The sequence below is a fragment of the Pteronotus mesoamericanus genome, unplaced genomic scaffold, assembly GCF_021234165.1.
Source record: "Pteronotus mesoamericanus isolate MK-2021 breed Mesoamerican mustached bat unplaced genomic scaffold, CSHL_Meso_final scaffold_167, whole genome shotgun sequence".
Lineage (NCBI taxonomy): Eukaryota > Metazoa > Chordata > Mammalia > Chiroptera > Mormoopidae > Pteronotus > Pteronotus mesoamericanus.
Genome location: NW_026555308.1, coordinates 3280575 through 3303187, shown reverse-complemented (window position 1 = coordinate 3303187; position 22613 = coordinate 3280575). Strand labels below are relative to the sequence as shown.

General features: G+C 57.0%; 2 protein-coding genes across 3 annotated transcripts in view; one reads left to right on the top strand and one right to left on the bottom strand.

Annotated features, from left to right (window-relative positions):
- The window catches only part of CORO7 (coronin 7), a 58213-nt gene that overhangs the window by 24155 nt on the left and 11445 nt on the right, over positions 1–22613 (top strand). For both annotated transcript variants that reach the window (XM_054589519.1, XM_054589518.1), the window contains exons 8-9: positions 3446–3532; positions 4022–4104. In XM_054589519.1, the coding sequence (XP_054445494.1) occupies positions 3446–3532; positions 4022–4104 (170 nt within the window). The remainder of the gene's footprint in view (positions 1–3445; positions 3533–4021; positions 4105–22613) is intronic.
- Positions 9363–20301, bottom strand: VASN (vasorin). Its single transcript, XM_054589520.1, has 2 exons — positions 20183–20301; positions 9363–12049 (listed from the first exon to the last, which is right to left on the bottom strand). The coding sequence occupies exon 2, from the start codon at positions 12037–12039 to the stop codon at positions 10030–10032; it is 2010 nt and encodes a 669-aa protein (XP_054445495.1). The 5' UTR covers positions 12040–12049; positions 20183–20301; the 3' UTR covers positions 9363–10029.

Genomic DNA, 22613 nt, shown 5'->3' with positions numbered 1-22613 from the left:
AGGGGATGCTTGGGCAGCTCCCTCCTATTCATGCCCTCTATTTTGTTTTCACATTGCATTTATGATCATTTATTATTATTATCTATAAAATCTGCCCTTTGATCGTTTCTGCCCCAAGGTCACACAGCTGAGTAGCAGAGGCAGCCTTGGTCTGAGAGCCCATAGGCCCCTCTGCTGCCCCTTCCCTGTGCCAGATTCCAGGTGGGGGTGTCCAAGGCCCTGACACCCAGGGAAGTATCAGCCCACAGCTGAGGGGGGTGTCCAGGGAGTTGTGAGGTTTCAGTACCCTGTCGGGTAGGAGAGGGCCTGGGACGAGCCCTCTGACCTCTGGTGTGGGCAGATGGATCTCCCTTCTGACCACCGCCATGTGTTGGACAGGCCTGGGGATGAGGGCAAGCATTTGGAGCCCAGCACTGAGCCTAACCTAGGAGGAGCATGGGTGGATAGGTTGGGTATCTTTCCACTGGAGAAGCTCCCCTCATCTGAGGAAAGAGCTCAGGTCAGCTCCTCTAGCTACCCTGCCCGACACAGGAAGTGTTGCTATGGCAACAGAGGGGGATTTGGTTGCACTGCAGCTGGAATGCTATATACCTGCTCCTGGTGCCCGTGTATTGGACAGGCACTGCCTGGTCTCAGCTCCTCCTGTTCTTTTACGGTGTCAGATGTTGGTGAGACGTAGGAGGTACTGGAGGGCTTCTCTACAAGGAGGACTGTGTCAGAGGCTGTTGTAAGAGGGAAACCCCCAAGGCCTGGCCTGTGGATTTGGGATTACCACCAGCTGCTTCCTTTGACAGGGCTGGTTTGGGTTAGCAGGATTAGCAGGATGCCTGAGTCCCAGCTGCAGCTTCTCTGCTGCCCCAGAAAAAGGAGAATCTGGGGTTCTAGAGAGAGGGTACCTCCTCCCTGAGTCCCACTGAGGTCAGCAAAGAAGAACTGGCCATTTCTGAAAATGAAAGTCACTCCTTTGATCTGGAGATACAGGAGAGGGGAGGGGGTCAGTGGCCATCTCTTTTCCATCTGTGGGGCTTCCTCTGGGCCCAGGGAAGACTGAGCTGGGTATGCACCCAATGGGCACACTGGGCTCAGCCTAAGCTCTTACCTGCCTTTTTTTCTTGGTCTGGAGACCAGAAGGTGCAAGTAGAGATGCAGGGCAAGCAGGACTCAACCAGCCCACACCACCCACCCTGTCCCAACTGCCTGGGCTCAGAGACGTGTTTCCCCCAATGTGAGCTCGTTCAAGGACATTTATTGGAAACCTGAGGTGTTCAGGGCGCATCTGGACCCTGGGCTTCTTCTGGCCCCGGCTCTGCTACCTCCTTCTAGCTGTAGCTCTGTCTCCTCACCTGTCCTCACATCAGGTTCCTCTTGCACAGATAGAACAATAACCATGGGCTCAGCCCACAGCAGGCAGGAGGCCCAGATAGCCAACAGCTGCCTTGTTGGGTGACTTGGGGCAGATGGCTTCCCATCTCTGGGCCTCTGGTGGGAGATATAGGCAGAGGTATGTTCTAACCCCAACCTGTGCCCCTTAATAAAAAACTACATTGCTGCTCACTTGCCCTGTAGGCTTGATGTTCCCTCTTCTCCCTCACCTCCCGCCACCCCCCCAGCCCCGACCCTTTGCTCTCCTAGGCCTTCCTCCATCCCACACTCCTGGCCTGGCTCATACCTGCTGATCCTTCACATCTTAAGTCAAAAGTTACATTATATCTACTTCTTTCAATTATACTCTTATTTTATTCTATTATTGTGCTTTAAAAAAAAGCACATTAGACCCTGAACACATTTTACCACTGTTAACATTTCCTCTAAACTGCCCTCCAGAGTAGGTCCCACCTTGGTGCTCTTTTTACAGATAAGGAAACTGAGGCACCAAGATGCTGAGTATCTCATACTGAGATGAAGTCTTCAGTGGCAGAGCAGGGTTTTCACTCAGGCGGTCTGACTCCAAAGCTTGTGCCCTTAACCTCCACTTTACCCCTTTATGGCATTTGTAATAACATGTGATGACATAGTTATTTCTATTTGGTTGGCATCTGCGTCCTGGCTTGTATATTCTATCAGTTTGGAAACCTTTTCTGTTCACTGTGTCCCCAGCACCTAGCATAGTGTGCAGCTCAAATGCCTGTATTGAAAAAAACAAATGAATGAGCAGCCCTGCTTCACCCTAGTATGTGACCCTCCATCTGAGATCTGTTTAGCCCCACCATCAGCTCCTAGCACAATGCCTGGCCCTTGGGAGGCCTCAAATGTCTTGAATGAACGAATGGTGCTCAGCTGCCTTATGAGCCATCTGGTTTGCTGCTTACATAGTGGGTATTTACACACTGTTGAGAGGGTGAGAGCCCATGTGACACTTCTGACCTACTCTGGGATGTTGGGGGTGGGGCTGACCCTCACCCTGACCCCACAGCCCCTCTTGAGTGGAGAGAGGGGTGCGGGTTCCTAGTTCTCAGGCTCTAGTCCTGACTTCCTGTGTTGGCTGTGGCTGGATGGGAAGTAAGCAATGAGAAAAGCCCCCTGAACGACATTGAACTCTTTCTGATGGTCTCCCACGCAGGGGTCTGCCTCTGTGGGCTGGGGAGGGGGCGCTGGGCCAGCTCTTCACAGGCTGCCTCCCTCCCTCATTCATTCCCAAGGAGATCGTGGGAAGCTTGGAGGAAGCTGGCCACAGTTTAGGGTGAACTATTTTTGGTAACAGGGTCTTTTGTCTCAGGCTCTAGAGGCCAGGGTGACTGGGAGGGAGCTGTTTGCATTTCCTCTGGCCGCCTGGACTCCCCCTGCCTGGGCCCAGGGGACATGGTCGCCTGTGGTATGAACTTGCCTCTCCTCCCTGGGTCCCAGGAAGCCTTCCAGCTGGCAGTTCCAGCACCATGGGAGGGCCAAGAGAGGGCAAGCTCTGCCCTCTCCAAGGACGTTCCCCAGAGCTTGGCATCAGGCCTTCTCCCCAGCCCTCTGGCAACATCAGGAGGCAGCAGTAATTCTAGTAATCCCTTGATTTGCACAGCTCTTTGCAGCAGGCCCATTTCTCTCACATATAGGCTCAGTTGATCCTTTCAACAGCCCTGGGAAGTAGGCAGTCGGGGCAATATGAGCCCCATGCACAAGTGAGAAAAATGAAATTCTGAGAGAGCACACAGATCCTCAGAGCCAGGGGATGGTGACCAGCAGCTGAGTGTTGCCTCCAGGACACCTACAGGGGTAATGACATGCTACCACCCTCAGTCACTGTAGGAAGGGCGGCCTGGTAGTGAGCAAGAGAGTCTGACAATTTCCTTACAAGGAAGGAGACTGAGCCCAAGCTGGGCATCTAGGTCAGCCCTCTGGGTACAGCACTGCCTTCAGCTGAGGTCCATCTTGTAGTAACATGAGGCCTCCCCATCTGCAGCCAGCTCCCAGGCAAGTGGCCCTGAGGTGTCTTAGCTATGTCCCCTGCCTCCTACAGAGCACACAGGCCCACGAGAATAGCAAGGATGGCCGGCTGGCGTGGACAGGCACCCAGGAGCACCTTGTGTCCACTGGATTCAACCAGGTAGGGCTCTTTGAAGGTGAGCAGGGACCCATACCAAAAGAGTAGGGATGAGGCCCTCTGGGAGGTGGGGGCTGCAGGCTAGCTCCAGGCCTGTCCATATACGGCTCTGAGTGCAGCCGGCCCTGAGTGCAGCCGGGTCTCAGAGCCCCAGGGGATCAACTGCTGCTGAAAACTGGCAGATTCCATTTGCAATAGCTAAGCCTGACCTTGGGAACTGTAGTACACCCCCCTCCCACCCAGGGATCAGAGTCCATGGAGGGAAACGCCCCTTGTCCCTTGTCACCTAGGGTTCTCAAAGGGGCAGGACATGAAAACCCAAAATCTCCCTTCCTGGCATGCTTCCCCACCACAGTGCTTTCTAAGCTCTGTTCTGGGACAAGTGCCCCTGTGCCAGGCTGTGCCTTTGGGCACTAGGTTCCTGGGGAGCCTGGGGGGCTGACAGACGGGCCCTCTGAACCCCCTGAGCCTCTCTCTGCCCCCTCCTCATAGATGCGTGAACATGAAGTGAAGCTGTGGGACACTCGGCACTTCTCCAGCGCCCTCACCTCCCTCACCCTGGACACCTCACCTGGGTAGGAGCAACTAGCATGTTGGGATGGTCTGGGGGTGAAATGGGACAAGGGCTCAGATGATGTCTTGATTCCAGACTTGTGAACGGGCACCACTGCTAAGTACCCCTGATGCGCCGTGGCAGGGCCATCTGCAGAATACAGGGACCCAATCGAGCCAGAAGGGCTTTTCCTGGCTCAGATCCTGTCAGAGAGGTGGCTCCTCACTGGAGCGGTCTGGAGTGCTAGAGCTGAACAGACCTGCCTCTGCTTGAGGAGCCCCCTGGAGCTTCACCAGTAGGGGGTGTGAAGCAGCCCAGAGTAGGTGGATTAGCCCAGCTGAACCCTCCCATGTGGCCATTTGGTCATGGGGCAGGTTGGTGTATTTTGGCATTTGAGGAGGGGACTGTGACCCGGCGGGTGTATGGGTGGCCAGCTCGAGAATGCACTTAATTTTGCTGTGGGTGTTTTGGTGGGGCTGAGGGCTGAGGAGAACTGAAGCTATGATAGCAAGGTGCACTCAGGGTGGATGTGGGGTGATATGGGGACAAATGGGCTGGCAGGTTCGGAGGTGCAAGTAGCAGGGGGAGGTGCAGGCCTTGAACTTATGGGCTCTATGAGGCCTCCTCAGCCCTGGCCACATGCCCATCCCTGCTTGTCCTTGGGGGTGCCCAGGCAGCATGGTATGCAAATGCATGTCATCTTTCCATCCTATATGGAAGTGTGTAGGAGGATTTGTGACAGGGCCCATGGGTTTCTGGGCTAAGCCAGCTCTGTGCAGAGATGACCCAGGATCCTGCTGCTCGGGCATTAGGAGGCACATAGTAAGTGCTGAGAAGTGACCTGTCCCTTCGGTCCATGTGGACGCCATGTCCCAGCTGAGGGAAAGAGGCTTGGGAGAGTGGGGGACTGGCCTAGCTGGGACAGGAGGAGGCGGGGACCTGGCCCCCATTTCATAGCCTTAGCCCTGCTCAGGTATGACTCTTCAGAGAGAATTGCTGGGACCCTCAGCACCACCAGGCAAGGGCCTACAAAGGTCAGAGCAAGGAAAGGGCCTTGGTCCTTGGATATCCTTTCAGCCACGTCCTCTTCTGTTTCATAACTGGAGAAACTGAGGCACATAGGGAGCTATGACCTCTCCAAGTCCTAGGAGCAGCAAAGACTTGGGGTGGGGAAAGCTTAAGTGCCATAAGAACTGCCAGGCTGTCCCCCGTCTGAGTGCCCAGAGAAGATGAAAAGGTCTGGGTCGCAATGACCTTCCACTCCCATTCTCTCTCACAGCTCAGGGAGAGGCTGGGGAGCTGGCGAGGTACATTTTGCAAATGAAGAAGGTGAGGCCGGGGGAGCTCTAGTGCCTTCCTCAGAATTACAATGAAGTATGAGGCTTCTGCCTGCTCTGGGCCCTGGGAATTCAGGGTAGTCACTAGGAACTCCCTGCATTGGAGGAATTGGAGCTCTCTGGCCTCCTGGCTCCACATCCAGCACTCCCTTCCCAGGCGCAGATGCTGTGCTGGTATATTGTCCTTTATGCCTCCCCAGGCCAGACAGCTCCTTCCCTACAGGGCCCTTCTGCAGAGGGAAGGAGCTGGTCAACCTGGAAAAGGGACCCAGCACTAACCATCAAATGCTCCCCACCTACTGCTTCCTGCCTTTCAGACTCCATCCGTGGCCTGCGATGGGTTCTCCACCCACCCAGCCCCAGCATGGCTCCTGGAGGAGTTAACTGATGCCCAGACCCCACAGTACCACTGGCCAAAGCTGACCCTGTAATTACAGCAGTTAAGAATAGCCTTGTAGGGCCAGTGAGGCCTGGAATTTCTCAAATCACTCCCAGATGGGCCAGCCAGGCCAGGGTCCTCCCTCCTCCATCCCCCAGTCGTGGCCCCTGTCTCGACACAGGGCCTACACCCTTGGCAGAGGAGTGGGGACTCTCCAGTCCTCTACAAATTTGGTGGATGACAGGGATGAATGCCAGCCTCCAGGCTGGCCAGAGAGGTGGCAGGTCCCCTGCCCCCAGGCTCCCTGGAAGCCAGAGCCCTGCACTGGCCCCCTGGGGTGTGGGAGATGCTGAATGAACTAGATTAAAGAAGAGAAGTATACCGGTGGGCACAGCCATAGACCTCCACTGCAACCCCTCGATTTCTTCTGTGTTTACATATTTTCCATCTTAATTTAGGCAGAACAGTGTGTGTTCTTATAAGAGCTAGAGGGGACCCGGGGTCAAGCACACAGCCCTCCCCTGCCTCTCTCAGGGGAAACCCAGGGCCCCACCCTCCCAGGGATCTCTATTTCAGCCCCCACCTATGCCTTCCTCTATGTCATCCCTGTCATTTGTGGAATGCACTCACTAAGAGGAGATGTGTCATGGTGGGAAAAGCAGGACACTGAGGACCTATCTGCAAAGCCAGACTCAGGCGGCAGTTCCACAGATAGATATCTCACACTTCCTGGGTGCCAGGCCCCTGCTCAGTGGAGGATGGAGGGGGGCCGGGGCTCTAATAGGGCCTGGTGCTGAAGGAGCAGCTTGTGCTCTATCCAGGAGACACAGAAACACAACCTATCTCAGTTTTGGTGCTTCTAGGGTAGGTGAATGGTCAGCTGAATGAGCCACAGGTGGGTAGGGAATTTTTCCCCCACATTGCTGAAGAGGCATCTGAAGCCAGAGAGGTGGGTCCTCTGTAGAGATCACTCTAGCAGCAAGCCTGTACATGGTGGAGGCTGGGATTGGGTTTGCTTCTTGCGATGTGTCCACTTTTGGCCAGACCCCCAACTCATAGCCCAGACATTGGCCAGAGGCATGAGTTCTGTTGGCTAAGAAACCTCCAAACCTGTAGAGAATTTTTATGAGTTTTTTGAGCTAAACTGACAACTGCTGGGAAGCAAAATCTCAACAGATTGAGAAAATGCTGTGGAGAATGGCAGTTTTACAGCTTATTTTATACATTACAATCAAGGGAGAAGTAAGGGATTACATGGATTCAATTGGTGGTAAACTAGGGAGGCTGGAGAAAGCAAAGCAGGGATATCTCTGAGACTGGATAAAGAGTAAATGGAAAGCCACACTTCTTTTACATTGGTGGGTAGGATAGTTAACATTTACAGCACATAGAGATGGTATTCAGGGAACAAGATAACAATGAGGGGTTCTGTGGTCTCTGCTCTGGTGCCATGGGTACACCTTGAGGGATCTGGAAAAGGAGAGTACTCTGACATTTCAAAAGTATGTTATCTAAGATGCAAAAAGACAGGATGTAATTGTCATGCTTGGCTTTTGGCTAGGAATTTTTATGTTGAGACCATCCTATGTGGTTACTTTCGGTTTCTGAGTTTGCAGGGCCCACCATGCAGGCCTCCTCTGAGTTTGTCGGTTTTAGTATGTGGCCCTTTTTTTGTCCACAAGTCCCACATCTAGCATGTTCCTTGGAGATTGGGTGCCCCCTCCTCGCCTGAGTAGCTTTTGCATACAGTAGCCCCACCCCTCTCCTAGAGACCGAAGCCTTCCTCCTATGGCTCAAATGCCCTCCTGGGCCAGGGAGTGGGTGTTGGGTGTTGGGACCCATCCCTGCCTGCTCTGAGCAAGCTTCTATCTCATCTCTCCCCGCCTGTCTCCCTGTAAACAGGTTGTTGGGTATGAAAAGGGAAGGTGTGTAAGCTAATGTGGCACAGGACCTGTAGCGGCAAGGACCCAGCAATGGGGGGCTGGCATTTCTCCACATCCATCCCTGGTCCTGGCCTGGCGCCATCGGATCACCCTGGGTAGGGGCTGCACCTTGGCTTGGCTCCCTGACTCAGCCCCTGGCCTTGCCTCCATCCCCCAGCCCCGGATCTGGTGGGACACTCCAAGTGCCTTTTCTGGGAGGGGTCACACCAGCCTCCTTTATTTAGGTCCCACCCACACTCTGCTGGCCAATGAGGCCAGGTTTGGCTTTGCAAGGAAAACATTTATTCAGCAGCCACCGTGTTCAGCAGCAGCCCATGAGCCCACAATAGCCCCTTTGACTGGGCTGCGGAGGTTGGGGGACGGTGGGGGCAGTGCTGGCTCAGTGTGGCCGCTCCAGTAATGAGACCCAGGCCCACAGGAAATCCACCTGGGCCACCGCTGCTGGCTCAGGAAGATGGGGCCCCACCCAGGCCCACTGAAACCACCTTCTGCCCCCACAACCCTCTGCTTGCCTCCTCCCTTCTCATGCCACAACCCTCAGCAGCCGCTAATTGAATCCAGAGCCTTGTGTGGCGGGGCCTGACTTGGCGCTGACATCAACGCCCCAAGCTGTAGGGCCTGTTCCCCAGGCCTGACTGGGCTGCCTCCTTTTCACCAGGGTGAGGCAAGGGGCCAGTGGCTAAGCCCCGCAGAAGGATACAGGGATGGGGCCTCGGGCACGCCAACAAATGCAGTGCCTCTTTATAGCCCCAGGGCCTACCTCCCCTTCCATCTAAAAGGTACTAGGTAAAGGAACTCTGTATCTATCACTGTCCCCAAGCTCTCAGCACCATCCCTGGCCCCCTGCTGCTGCCCGTGGCCTTCACGGAAAACACTCCCGCTTCTGCAGTTATGGAAAACCAAACAAATCTCTACTAGAGTAAAGGTGCATCACAGGGCTACCAGGTCTCCGCAGGCCAGACTCAGATCTCTGATCCTGCTCCTGGGCCACCTGCCCCTAAGTCTCTAACAGCCTCTCCACTTACCAGAGGGCTCCAGCCATTCAGGATCTGTGCTGCCCTTAACTAAGGCCCTTTCTCTGCAGCTGGAGCAGGAAGCCCATGCAGAGGGGCAATGAGACTGCAGGGAGGGTGGGCTGTGTGTGCCACCTGGTCCTGCATTATCCATGAGGGCCTGGCAGGACATAGGTCAAGGCACCCCTCCGCAGAGGAAGGCAGGCATGGACTGCCTGTCAAACCCATCCCTGAGAATGGATCCTTGGGGACCCTCTTCGTATGCATCTGTCACGAGCCTCTTAAAGGAGGACTGCAGCTCCTGGGCCTGGGTAGGTTAAGGCTATCCTATTCCTCCATGAGGTGGGAAGCTGCCCAGCCTCTGTCCTTGTTCCTGCAGTGGGAGGCTGGACTGGGCACCTCAGTGGAGGCTGGGTGTAGACAAATCCCCAGGGCCGGACTGTGGGGATGCCCCTCCTTCTCACCATGGCCCTCAGCAGTAGCCCACCCAAACCCAGGGGATGCTGGCCAGGGCCTCGTGTCCTCTGGAGAGCAGGATCCTGAGCCCTCAGCTCCCCACATAGAGGGCTATCCCTTTATATCCACCCTGTACCCCCACCCTCCCAGAGTGCTGGGGCCATGCCAGAAAAACACTCATTTTATTTTATCTTTTATTTTTCTTATAAAAGGCCTTCATATCATCATTTGTCTTACAAAAACCAAAGTCTTTGTCTCTGAGTTTGAAAAACATTTTCCCAGAATAAATGGGAAAGGATCTCTTATAAATATATTTTAAAAAACAAAAGCAAAGCTTGTTCCTAAAGCGTCTTTCTTTCCAGTTTCTTTTGTTGCTTCACTCCTTGGGGCCAAGGCTGGGATACACACCCGTCCTTACCCCTGCTCTCCCTCCGCCTTCTTTCTGGGGGCTTCCTTCACTGGCCCCCAGAGTCTCCTGGGGTTCGGAGCCTGGCAGCCCTAGGCCTGTGTTACCAGCACACGGCAGAGCTTGCCTGCCCTGCCCCACCCCACCCCAGAAGTTGCACATTGCAAAGGACAGGGCATATACCATCCTCAGAAGCACTCGGGCTCTGGGTGTCCTTAGAGGTCTTCATCTGGGTCCCAGCATCTTAGATGAGGAGACCAAGGTCCAGAGAGGGGCAGGGACTGGGCTATAGTCACACAGCCCCTGCCCTGACGTGTTGTCCTCATCATGTGGATCTGAGAACTTCTTGGTCCTGCAGCAAGAGGGTGCTGGCCAGTCTCTGAGAACCCAGCCCAGTCGTCCATCATTCCCGCTTAGATGTAGGGCTTAGTGGGAAGGGGCCCTTGGAGCCCAGGCCCTGGGTAGCCCATGAGTGGCACCTCACACTCAGGCCCACCAGGAGGGGCCTCACCAACACCCTCACTTGCCTTGGGGCCTGGCTCTAAGGGGGCCTTCACCCCTTCCAGCTCCAGGGGCCCAGGCCCCACCTGCCCTTTGCCCTGAGCTGCACCTGCTGCGGCCCGTCCCCGTCGCACAAAGTAGGCTGCCCCTACAACAGCTAGTGCAGCCAGGAGCACGGCAGCCAGGGCAGGCGCAATGAGAAGCGGCAGGTTGCCCTCTCGGGCCTGTGTTACAGGGGCATGGTTGGAGCGGACAGCTAGGGGTGTGCGGGCCTCTCCACAAGCCTCTTCACCCCCAGGAACCCACCCAGCATCCAGGGGCCTGACACAGATTGAGTAGGTGGCATTGGGCCGAAGCTGGGTGACCGTGTACTCAGCAAGTGAGGCAGGCAACCTCAGTGTCACTGGCCTCTTGTCGGGGCCTGACAGGTTGCGGTAGGTGAGGCGGAGGCTCCTGAGCTGCACAGTGCTGCCCTGAAGATAGCGCTGCAGCCCTACTCTCAGAGAGGTAGGGCTTACTGGCTCGATTCTGAGGGGCAGGGGCCCAGGAGGCCTCAGAGTGGCTGGGGTGGGGGTGGACCATGGCCCCTGCCTTACCAGGCTCTCACAGTTCAGGCCGGTAAAGCCTTCAGGACACAGGCAGGCTAGGTGGCCCCGAGCCCCCAGGTGGCAGGTGCCCCCATTGAGGCAGATGGACGCTGGGCAGTCCTGGGTCTGGGGGTCAGGTCCCATGGTGGGTGGGGTGGCAGGTGGCAGGCTTGGGGCCTTGGCAGCAGGCTCTGTAGGGTTTCGCCAGGTGGGGGCTGGGCTGGAAGACGAGGGTGGGGGTTCCCATGCCGAAGACCTTGTGGTGGGCACTGTAGCCGTAGTGGTGGTGGCTGGGCAGCCAAAGTCGGCATAGTCAAGGTCCAGGAGCATTTGACCAGCATTCTTGGGTGGAAAGTGGCAGCGTGTCTCCTCCGGGCTGGCCAGTGCCACACGGTTCTCCCTCACCCAAGGGCTGAACCAGCTCAGGGAACACACACAGTTGAAAGGGTTGCGGGCAGCTGCCAGGAGCCGCAGGCGCGGGAAGAGGCCCGAAAGCTCGTGTGGCAAGGCCTGCAGGCTCAAGTTACTCAGGTCCAGCTCCTGCAGGGCTGCCAGGCCAGCCAGGTCCTCAGGCCGCAGCTGGGCAATGTGGGTATTGCCAGCCAGCCGTAGGCGCGTCAGTCCCTGTAGACCCCGGATGGCTGGCGGCACATGCTCCAGCTGGTTGTCTGACACATCCAGGTCGTGTAGGTTGCGCAGGCGGCCAAAAAGCCCCTCATCCAGTTGCTGCAGACCCAGGCCAGCTAGCCGCAGTGCCTCCACATTGGCGGTATCCAGGGCACCAGGCTCCATGGCAAGGAGGCTATTATAGCTGAGGTCCAACAGCAGCAGGCTCGGCAGGTGCAGCGGGGGTAGTACCCTAAGCTCATTGTCTTGCAGTTTGAGCTCCAGGAGGCGGTCAAGTGCATCAAAGGCACCAGGCTGGATGTGGTAGATGCGGTTCTTGCCCAGGTAGAGGCGCTCCAGGCGCCGCAGGCCACGGAAGGTCTCATTGGTGATCTCACGCAGCCTGTTAGCAGTGAGGTCCAGGTTGCTGAGGTTGGCAAGTGGCCAGAACACCCCACTGGGCAGACTGGTGATCTGATTCTGTGACAGGTCCAGGAGCTGCAGTCCTGGCAGCCTGGCAAAGGTGCCTGCGTCCAGCGTGGTGATGCCGTTGTCAAAGACATACAGGCCTGCTGTGTCAGGTGGCACATCTCGGGGTACTGTGGTCCCATGGCGGGCAGTGCAGAAGACTGTCTGTGGTTGGTTGCACTGGCAGCCAGATGGGCAGCCCTGCACCCCAGGCCCTGGGGCTAACAGCAGCAACAGGAGCAGGGGGACCCTGGAGTGCATCTTTTGGTCCCTGGGAGCAAAGGGGAAACACAGGAGACCATGAGTCAGGGGCCCAGGAGACAGTCATGCCAGGAAGGATGGAAGAAGGGAACTCCAAGCCCCCTTAACTACTCCCTGCCCCCAAACCCAATGGTACATTGTAGTTATGGGTCAGGTCTCCAGTGCCTGGGCCCTGTTCCTCTCCCAGCACCATCACTTCCTTCCTATGTGACTTGGAACAGCCATATGACCTCGTTATGCTATCAGTTGCTATTTCCTGCACTGTCACCAGGTTTCAGTGGGTTAATGCATGCAGAACTGGGTCCAGCCCCCAAACATTCAATGACCACAAAGGACACCTTTACCTTACCCCAGCCTTCCCACCTCTCTGGCTCAGAGAGAACATGTGGTCAAAAAGCATCAGGCTTTGTGCCCTTGCCCCAGCCCTCCACCCCTAAATCTCTGTTGAGGTGGATAGGGAAGCGGGGAGAATGGTGGCTCCTGGAGTAGCAGCCCCTCCTCACAGCTTCTGGGAGAGATTGGTGGGCAGCCAGCCCAGAGCGTAAGCAGAGAAGCTGGCTGCCCCAGGCCTCCGGCCCCTGCTGCCACGCTCTACATCCTCCAAGTGAGGAGAGACCGCAGCAGGAAGACTTCACATGGAAACTATGGGATCAGTGTTTTTCCACTTGTGAAGTCAGACCTGCCCAGGATGGGAGCTGTAGGTTGGCCAGGCTGTGGCCAGTGGTAAAGCTCCTAGGAAAGAGAGCAGAGAAACTGGAGCAATTGTCAGGTGTCCCCCGGGAGCTGGAGTGTAGAGGGAACCATGGTCTTCATAGTCCTCCGCAGGTGCAGTAATAGAACTAGAGGTAAGGGGGTCCAAGCCTCCTTGGGCTGAACCAGGGCTTAAGTGGGGACACTGGTTGCATGGTGGCCCCAGAGGCAGTGCCAAGCCTGGAAACACTCCCCAGATTCTTTCATATACCATTTCTTGGGTTCTCTACTGGGCTGGGCAGTGAAGCAGAGCCACCGCCTTTCCCACATGCCAGCACCACTGAGCACTCACAGCCACCTCTTAGAGTCCCTCCAGAAGCCATTCCAGGTGGAAACTATTCTCATCACTCCCAGAAGAAAGAAAAAGAGGGGCTTCTGGAGGTGAAGTGACTTGCTGCCATTGCACTGCCGCGAAATCTGACCCGGAGCCCAGATCCTTAAGCAGGTCCAGGTGTAGCTGGGCCTGCTGCCTGATGTGGGGCCCAGTCCTACCAGGGTGGGGGTGGCTCCCCCAGCTGCTCCAGGCTCCATCTTGTAGCCTGGCCTGCTCAAGATAGGATGGGGCCACAGCACAGGCCCTGCTTCATTCAGGCTCCTAGGGGAAAACCGGAGACACTCCCAGCAGCAGTCCCCGCACTCAGGGCTGTTACAGTCCCAGAGAGGTTAGAACCCCCCCACTGCTTCCAGGCACCTCTACTCACACAAGAGCCTTTTGTGCTGGGGCTCAGCCTCCCCTTCCCCCACACTAGCCAGCTGTCAGGCCAACGCAGGTAACACGTCCCTCCCCACAGAGTGCCTTCTGCCCCGACTGCCATCCATTGGGCAGTCCCTCCCCCAGAGAAGTGGGCTCCTGGAATATGAGGTGGGAAAAGGGCACGCAGTCCCGGGATGGATTAGAGAAGTCACCGGGGAGGCCATTTGTAGTCTTAGGCCAGTTCTAGGTAAAGGCCTGCCACCCGGTCTGGGCTCACCTATGCCCTGCCCACTTGCAGGGTCCCCACTGCCTGGGAAGTGGGGCCATTGGCCTCTGCCCCTCATTAGTTAACACTGATGACCACCTTTCAGAGGCTAGCCAGGGAGACCTTTCCTGACCCATAACCAGCACCCCCTCCCCTGCTCTCTAGGCTCCTGGCTGCCTCATTCACCCCAGCCCTGCCAGTGCCATCTCAAGGGGGCTCCATGCACCCCACCCAGCTTCCTCCCCTGCAAGGACTTGCTCCACCCTCACTGACTCAGAAGTCAGCGGGTTTGGCCTGGCCGCCAGATGTGGGCTATGAGTGTCCCCCACCCCCCACATCCACGTGGGGGGTGAGCCACCTCCCCCTGAATCAGCTCTCCTGGTGGAACAGGCTGGGGTCAGGAAGGGAGCAGCCAGGCTTGGAGTGGGAGGGGACCCTACACGTGGCCAGCCTGACCACCCCTATGACGTTGGCTTCCCATGGGACTTGTATAAGCTCATGGTTAAGAGCTCATGCTTCAGTCAGGCAACCCTGGGCCAGGGGTTTTAGAGCTGTAAGGTATAGACAACGGTTTCTCAGCTCTCTCAGCGCCTAGGTTTTTTTCATCTGTTCCCCAGGGTGTTTCAGAGTAGACACCTCCCAAGACTAGGGGGCTGCTGGGAGTGCTCCCTGTTCTTCATAGAGGAGGGGAGCAGCAAGGGCTCTGGCCTTTCCTTCCTTTAATCAGCAAAGTCATCACTGGGGACGGAGGCAGCAACTGCTATGGGTCTGTCTGGACCCAGAGTGGCAATCTGGCTGAGCAGCTGGGAACAGAGGCTGCATCAGGAAGAGTGACTAGCCTTCTGGGCTGGGGAGATTCCAGCAGCTAATCTGTTTCCCACTCCCTACGAGGCAAGGGTGAGTGCCTCGGCCTGAGCCTGGGTCCACCACCCAGGAAAGAGCTGGTAGGGCTTTGGAAAACAGCAAGTGGGGGCTGGTGGCTCCTCCACAAGGTGGCTGGCTGGCACCAAGAGCAGATCAGACATCAGGCAGCCCCTAGAGGGGACCCTAGGGGGCCAAGACTGACAGTGGAGGGGCAGGCGACAGCCATCTGGTAGTTGGAGATGAAGTCTGAATTTGGACCCAAGTTCTACCCCTAAATAGCTTCCCAAGTCACTTCCTACCTGTGGGCCTCAGTTTCTCAGCAGCCTTGTCTCACCCTCCGGAGGTGTTCTGAGTACCCAGTGTTCTGTTTGTTTTCAAGTGGGCAAGTTCTCCTAACAAGTTCTGGAAGCGATTCTGCTGGTCTGGGTGCATGCTGGGGGTGGAGGGGGGGGTGCATGTGGGCGCGTGCGCACTGGGGATAGAGGTGTCTCTTGGTAGTGGTGGGGGGTGGGTCATGGCTGCCCTTGCCCAGCCAGTTACAATTTCAGCAGCTCTGAAGGACCAGGGGCCCGGCTTTGATATCTGATCCACTGACCCAAGGCAGGGAGGTGGGACCTCTCCCTCTGCAAAGAGTGTGGGGAGACTTCTGGAGGCAGCGCTGACATTTGGGGAGGGGATAGTGTGAAAGAGGGCAACAGGGTCCAGGGCATCTGTTCACCACCTGGATTCAACACAACCTCGCCTTAGCCTGGCCCTGCTGTGGTCTGGAAAGAGGCGGCAAGCGGAGAGGCTTGGGCTCTGCTGCTGGCCTTGCCGAACTCCAAGGAACAGTTGTTGGGATGGTTCTTTAGGGTCTGACTGCCTGTGTTTGCTGCCTGGCTTTGTGGCAGCCTGGCTATGGGCCTTCATCTCATTCCCATCTGTGAAGTTAGGGGGCTAGTAATAGTGCCTGGTTTTCAGGGCCATTCAGTTTGTACTTGGAGCACATTCTGAGTGGCCAGTCAATATTGGCTACCTGAGGGAGGGTGTTACCCTTAAAACCTGACTACTGCCTTCCCTACACTCAGGGAGGGCACCATAGTGTGCAAGGGGCTTTGCACCCCTCTAAGCACAGATAGGAGAGGAGGCCCCCTGGGCTGAGAGTGAGGCCTCCATGCACCCTTGGGTGTGGGTGTGGGAGAGCAGCCTGATGGGGGATGCCTTTAGTTTTGGGGGGGGTAGTGGGTGAGCTGTCCTTTGGCCAGCCACCTTCAGCACATGACCTCAGGGTGGGGCAAGAGCACAGGGAGGGCTCTGTGAATAAAGACGTCCATCATCTCAGCTCTCGGGGGGACCCAGAGGGCCCCCACCCACTCCAAGTGTGGGACACACATACAGGCACCTGCTCACACAAAAGCCCTGGGTCAAGCCAGGGCTAGCAAGTGGGTGGAACTTGGGCATTTGGGTGACCAAATCACATCTGAGGCTGGAGCATCTCCATGTTCCTGGGGGTGGGACAGACCAGCATACCCTTCTCCTGTGCCCAACGCCAGAGTGGGTGCAGGGGTCTGGTACTGCAGGCCTGACCCTGGGGCCCTGGGCCTCTGGCTCCCATTGTTGGCCCGCCTGGGCTAAGCACTGCCGGCCAGGCCTGGCAGTAGCCCAGCCCAGGAGTCTGCCAACCCCTCAGGCAGGCGGGACTGTGCCGGCAGCCAGGACAGCTGGCTCCAGTTTCGCTGACGTGTCTGAGGAGGCTCAGGGCCCAGGTCGGGTCCGCCCGTCTCCCCATCCCCAGGACAAAGCAGCCCCTGGCCCAGCGGAGCAGAGAGGTTGGGTTCTTCCTCCTGGGTCCTGATGGAAGAGGCCAAGGTGGTAAAGCCTCAGGTTCCTCAGAGATGGCCCTCTCTCCAGGTGGGGGCTAGAACCCTGCCCCATGTTTAAGGTAGAGGTCCCTGCCCATCTTGGTGTCTCTGCCTTACTCCATCCACCACTCCACCTGGCTCTGCTCATTCTACAGATAAGACCCCAACACTCAATTTGTGACCTCATCCAGTTTCCTTCCCTTTCTGGGCTTCGATCTCCCTCCTGGAACCCCAGAGGCTTCTCAACCCCAGCTGCATATCAGAATCACCCTGGCAGTTTTGGGAAGTTCCTGAGGCCTGGCAGAGCCGTGTTTTGAAGAAGCTCCTTGGATGAGTCTCCCCTCCAGATAGGTCTCAGACCCTGGGACAGGAGGCTGCAAAGGGGACAGTCTGGACATCAGCTTGTTTCTCCCAATTGGGGGAATGTCCCTGAGCCATGTAGGAGACGAGCAGGAGTCTTCCAGGCCCCAGGTGGGGACCTACTGTGGAACCGTGGGTGACTTGGTAGCCACCAGACCTGTCAGCCCAGGGCAGGAAGATCAGTGACTAAGGCCAATCTATGGCTCAAGTGGGCCCCCGGGGCAGTGGAATGTGCCATTTCAGTTAGGAGTGGTGCCACTCTGTTGGGAGAGGACACCTGCTTCCCCGGGAGCTCTGTGGTAGCTGTGGCCCAAATAGAAATGGGCCAGTCCAGATGCCACTGTCTGGCGCGTGCAGGTGTGATGCCACCAGGGCTGGGCTCAGACATGGCCTCCTCACTGCTTGGTTTCCACCCAGGGCCAACCACCCATCAAGTAAGGTCCTAACCCTGCAATTAACCCTGAATTTGCCAGGGGAAGGTCTTAGTCACCAAGGGAGGCCACCAGCCCCAAGTCAGCTGGGCCCAGGCTGTCTGGGGCCTACACAGGGTCTGAGAAGGAAGTAGCCCCAGAGGAGGTCTTCCGCTTCTCATGCTCACCATGGCCAGGGATCTAGGTGACCCTATGGAAGAAGTGGCCCTTCCTGGGATCTGTGAGCCGATCAGTGGGCAGGTGAGGTTGACATGGGGAGGCACCACCCTGCCCCTGCCCTCCCCCTCTCTCACCTCTTACTCCTGTCTATCCAGGCCCCAGTGACCACCCAAGCCCCAGCCCCTGCCTCAGCCCCAGCCCCAGCCCCTTCTCAATGCTAGCCAGCTCTCTCCTCCCTCCTTAATTAAATCTCTCAGGCAGCCTCGGAGGAATGTCAGAGCCTTATTGCATTTCCCTGGAGGAGACTGGTGTGGGGGGCCTGCCCCAACCTTGGAGAAGAACTGGCTCCTTGCCTGCCCCCCTCCCCAAACCCGAGGTGGTCTAAGGGAGCCTGCTCCAGTCTCCTCATACCCAGGAAAGCTGGAATGAGGAAAAGCGGGGGAGGCCTACAGGCCTGGCCAGCCAGGCGGCCCAGCCAGCTAAAGGAAAGCAATCCGGCTGGCTCTGGAATGTGGAAACCGATAAAAGGAAGAAGGCTGAGCCTGCGCCCGCCCGCCCGCCCGCCCGTAGTGCATACAGACTCCCGCAGCACCCCTACCCGCCCCCAAACATAGCCCTGCTCCAGTCACGCGCACACAGACACACGCCCACGCCAGAAACACGCCCAGTGGGCTGTGTTCTCATACATACCCTCCCCCTTCTCCAAGAACTCTCACAAATTCCACAGCAGTGAGGGGAGCTGGGTTTCTTGGCAGTGCACACAGAGCCTTGGGCTCCCCAGCCCAGGGAGGAGACTCTAAGGAGGGTTGAGGGGGGCTCTGGAAGAGGCCTAACCCATTTAGGTGGCATTGCTACCCTTTCCATGAACTCAGGGCTTGCCAATGGCCAGGGATGCTTCTGTGAGCAGAGGCTCACCCAACCTTCTCTCTGGTCATCAGAGGGGACTGGCTAGCTAGCCCACTAGGTGGGAGCTGCCTTCTGGGCCCAGCTGGATCCCACTTTCCTGTCCCCAGGGCCTTTCCCTACCCCAGGGGTGAGGTCCACATATAAGCCTTCATAGGACTCAACTCTCTTTACCTAGGACTTGTCACCGCTCCCCCAGGGCTGTAGTGGGGGAATGGGAGCCAGAAACTAGACCCATTTTCTGCCCAGGGCATCTCCCTGGTCCCGGGGCTGCCTGCCAGAAGGGCCTTCCTGGTGAAAGCAGAGGTCTGGACAATGTCTAAGGGTCTTCTTGTGTTGAGCCCCCTCCCCCATTTCCAGAGTCTAAGAGAGTAGTGCCATCCCAGCAAATACCCTGGAACACCAGCCCCTACTGGTCCCATCCGACTCTGTGGACCCACAGGTTCCAGGGTAGTTGTTTCAGTGTGCAGCTGCATGAAGCCAAGGAGGTGGGGACAGGCTATGCCAGGCCCCCAGCCTGGCATGAGCATCATTGTCCCTCCCTGGGCCCAGGAGAGGCCAAATAATGGTCTGGAGAGAATCCAGCTGGGCTGCTCATTACCAGAGCCCTCTTCCTGCCTCTGACACTCTGTTTACAGAAGCTCTGGGGCCTGATTCCCCTGGGAGAAGACAGCAAACTCAGGGGACTGCTCTCCCATCCTCCCGCCACCCACTTGCCTTAGTGCTGTCGGGCCTTGCCAACAGCTGGGCACTAGCTGGACTTTCACTGCCTATGGGACCAGCCTGAATGGACCCTACTTGGAGGGTACCCACCCAGCCACCCCTTTGTGCCTGGGAAAGGACCTTTGAGATTCAGTCCAGTACCCCAGCCACAGAACTCTTGGCCTGGGGAGGCGAGCACTGGGCCTTGGTGTCTCTCTCCAAAGCCTCATCTGCCCTTGGTGAAAAAGGTAAGCAGGGGGACACTGGGACAGTTGTCTCTTCTCTTCGTCCTTCCGACCTTGCAGACTCCATCCCTAGACCCCAAGGGGTGAAGCGGTTGGTGAAGCTGGGGTAGTAATGATTAAGGAATGGTTGGCACCAATCTGCTCATCTGCTAGTGACCACAGAGGGACCTAGGCAGCCCTCAGGCCCCAGCGCTGCCAGCCCTGCCAGCCCTGGGACACAAAGGACTAGGCTGGCTCAAGGCCATTGGGTTCATAGCCCAAGCAAAGCCCCTTCACCTGGCAGAGACAGAGATGAAGCACACAAACACCTGGGCCCCAGTCAGCCAAGGTCTAAAGTGTCAACCTGAGTAGACAGGCACAGGAGTGGGGGGTGGTTAGGGATGGGGGCGTGGAATGGTGCCTTAGTACCTTCCAGCCATCTGATTACACCTCCCCAAGGCTGCATGCCTATGCATCCCCTACTCCAGTTCTGTCCTGAGTGACAAAGGCCCTCAGGATCCCAAGGCATAGGGGCATGGGAGCATCCAGGCCCAGAACCAGACTATTCCCACTTGAGGAGGTAAAAGCAACCCAAGATTATGGCGTGGCCATTCCCTCAAAGGGGTTTAATTCATAAAACTGGTCATGCCGGAGGGCCCGGCCGTGGGAGGAGGAAGCGAGGGAGGGGGTGTTTATTTTGTCTGCTTGCTGCCCCGCCGGCCGGCCTGCCTGCCGTGAGCCATGTACACACACCAGCTCGCGCACCCCGCCACAGGGCTGCCCGCGCCCGGGTCGGCCCAGGTGATGGTGCGGGGCTGAGGGCGCATGCCTGCTCTGAGTGCCAGTGCGCGCGGCGGGGGGCTCAGCGCGCGTGATTGGCGCATGTGCATAGCTCTTCGCCTTGGCGCCCCCATTCCCGTCCGCAGCCCCCCAGCTTAGCAGACACTCACCGGACAGTGGCGGCTGCGGGAGCTGGGCGGGGCGGGCCGCAGCGTCAGTCTTTCCCCGCCGGCCAGACCAGAGGGTCGCTGGTTCCTGAAGCAGCCGAGTCCTCGAATCCCCACCGCTGGCTCGGGCTGCAGTCTGCCTACGGGAGGCGGGTCGTTCCTTTAAGGCAGCGGGGAGGGGCTGCGGCCGCCGGCGGGGCGGGGTCGCTCCCCATTGGTCGGGGCAGAACGAGGCCAAGGGACACTCGCCTCACCTCTTTACTGTTTGGTCTTTTGGCTGGGCGTCCTGGTCCTCCCCGACCTGGGGGGCAGGAGAGACCTTGTTCCCCGCCGTCCGGAATCAGGAGTCCCGACGCTTCAGGTGGACCTACCACTTGTTTGCCTTATGAACCTGGGCAGGTCCCTGATTTTCATGGAGAAATCAAGCGAATTTGAGTGAGACGGACTCTCACCCGGATGCTTGTGACACACGAGACAGGTGACGTAAATTTACGGAGCAGACCCCAGAGCTTGTGCAAACCTGGAAAAGCAGGGGAGGAGGGGAGTGGGGGCTCGTGTAAGGACTCAGCCCCCATGATCTGCCTCAGCCTGTCAGAGCTTTGGATTTTTCAAGAGAAACTGAAAATCCGGATTTTTTTTTTTTAAGGTGAACTCTCTCAATGTGCTATTGTTGGTAACTAATCCCAATTTCAAAAACTCCTGGACAGGCTCTACCAAGCCCTTCTGAGGGCCTCCTAGATACAAACTCTTAACGCCAAATCTGAATTCTGGAGTCCTTTTAGCCATGACAGCTTTCAGGCCTGTGAGCATCCCTGGACCACCTTTCCCATGTTGATGAAGGCCTCACAGTTACAGACAGCTCCAAAGCCTGAGTGTTGAGGAGGTGGGGCGGGGAGGTCAGGGACTGGGATGAGGTGTGAAGTTGGGCCTCACTGTCAGTGGGTGGGGCCTGGGTGCAGCTGACAGTGGCCCTTGAAAGGGCCAGAGGGACGAGTGCCAGGGGCTGGACTAGTCCACAAAAATCCCCTGCTTTAAGGATTCCAGGAAAAGGCTCTGCCCTCCTCCCCCTCCATGTTTGTGGTCAAAGGCATGCCTCAGAGCTTTGGGACCCAGCTCAGCTCCTGAGTTCCAGAGGGCCCGGGACGCCCGCCTCCTCTTCTAGCCTGGCCTGCAGCCAGGGCCTTTGCCTGGGCCAGCTTGAGTCTCAGTGGGCCCAAGGGTGTGTCCCATGAGGCTAGGCCACACCAGTGGGGCGGGGGGTATTCTTTGGAGGACTTGATAACCTCCAGAAGGCAGGACAGCCTCCGTGTCCAGTTGCTAATGAGCTAAGCAGGGTTCAGTGCAATACTCACCTCCAGACTTACCTTCTCAGCCCTCTCAGCTCCAAGCCTTCTCATGGCCTCTTCCCGACAGGGCCCCTTTCCAGGATAGAGGTCTGGACCCCACACCTGCACCCCTTGCTTACCTTGGTATTTGTGGATGTGTAGCATAACTTGCAAATCTCTGCTCCTGGTCCAGAGCTGGCCCTTAGGTGTGTTTCATTTGGCTTGTATGGGACTTTTTAAAACTTTGATGCCATTGCAAACATTAAAAATCTGGTGGTTTCACATTAAAATGGGACTTCCCAGCCTGCCTTGAACAGGAACTCTCAGCTGGAGCCAAGTGCCCCTCTGACCAAGCCTCGAGTTCACAGGTCACCCCACTCCCCACCACTTCAGTCGTCTCACAGGAGGCAGCTTCACTCACTTGGTTTCCTGAAGCATTTGAGTTTGCAGTCAGCACCATGTGGCTCTGGTCAGACTGTCTCTATGCCTCTGCCTTTGGGTCCTAATGCCCTCAGGAGTGTCCACAGATGCTGTAGGAGGGAGGAGGTGCTCTGAAGACCAGCCTGATTTCCACTAAAGAATAGGTCTTCCTGACAGGCTCCAAAGCCTCTCACTTCTGCGGCCAGTTCTCCGTGATGGAGAGACCCCCACCTGCCTAAATGGTCCATCCCCTGCCCTGATCTTGCACCTCGGACTCAGGTCATACTTTCATCCATTCAGAGGTTCAAGGGAATCTTCCGGACCACTCCCCAGTTTGTCCATCCTTTCCTCATATGGTTTTAACACCACCTCCCTTTAGAGCCTCCCTGGTTACCTGGAGCCTCTTTGAGGGAGGGAGCTAAGGAGTGTGAAGCACAGCTTGGTCCAAGGGAATATCTACTGTCCAGCTTGGGTGACAGAGGCAGATCCAAGAGACCTGGCCTGATTGCCTGGATGTCTAGATTGGTGGGTTCGTGGGGAGAACCAGAGAAGGACTATTGAGGATTCCCTTTTCCTAGCTGGCATATTCCAGTACTTCTGTGCTAATTGCAGGAATATTGGGAGAGCTGATGGAATTATCAGAGGCTGACCCCTCCCCTATGTGATCCACTCTGCACCACCATCATTCT

Bases quoted from the DNA above. Each gene is read 5' to 3' on its own strand.
- VASN (XM_054589520.1), bottom strand. From the start codon at position 12,039: ATGCACTCCAGGGTCCCCCTGCTCCTGTTGCTGCTGTTAGCCCCAGGG.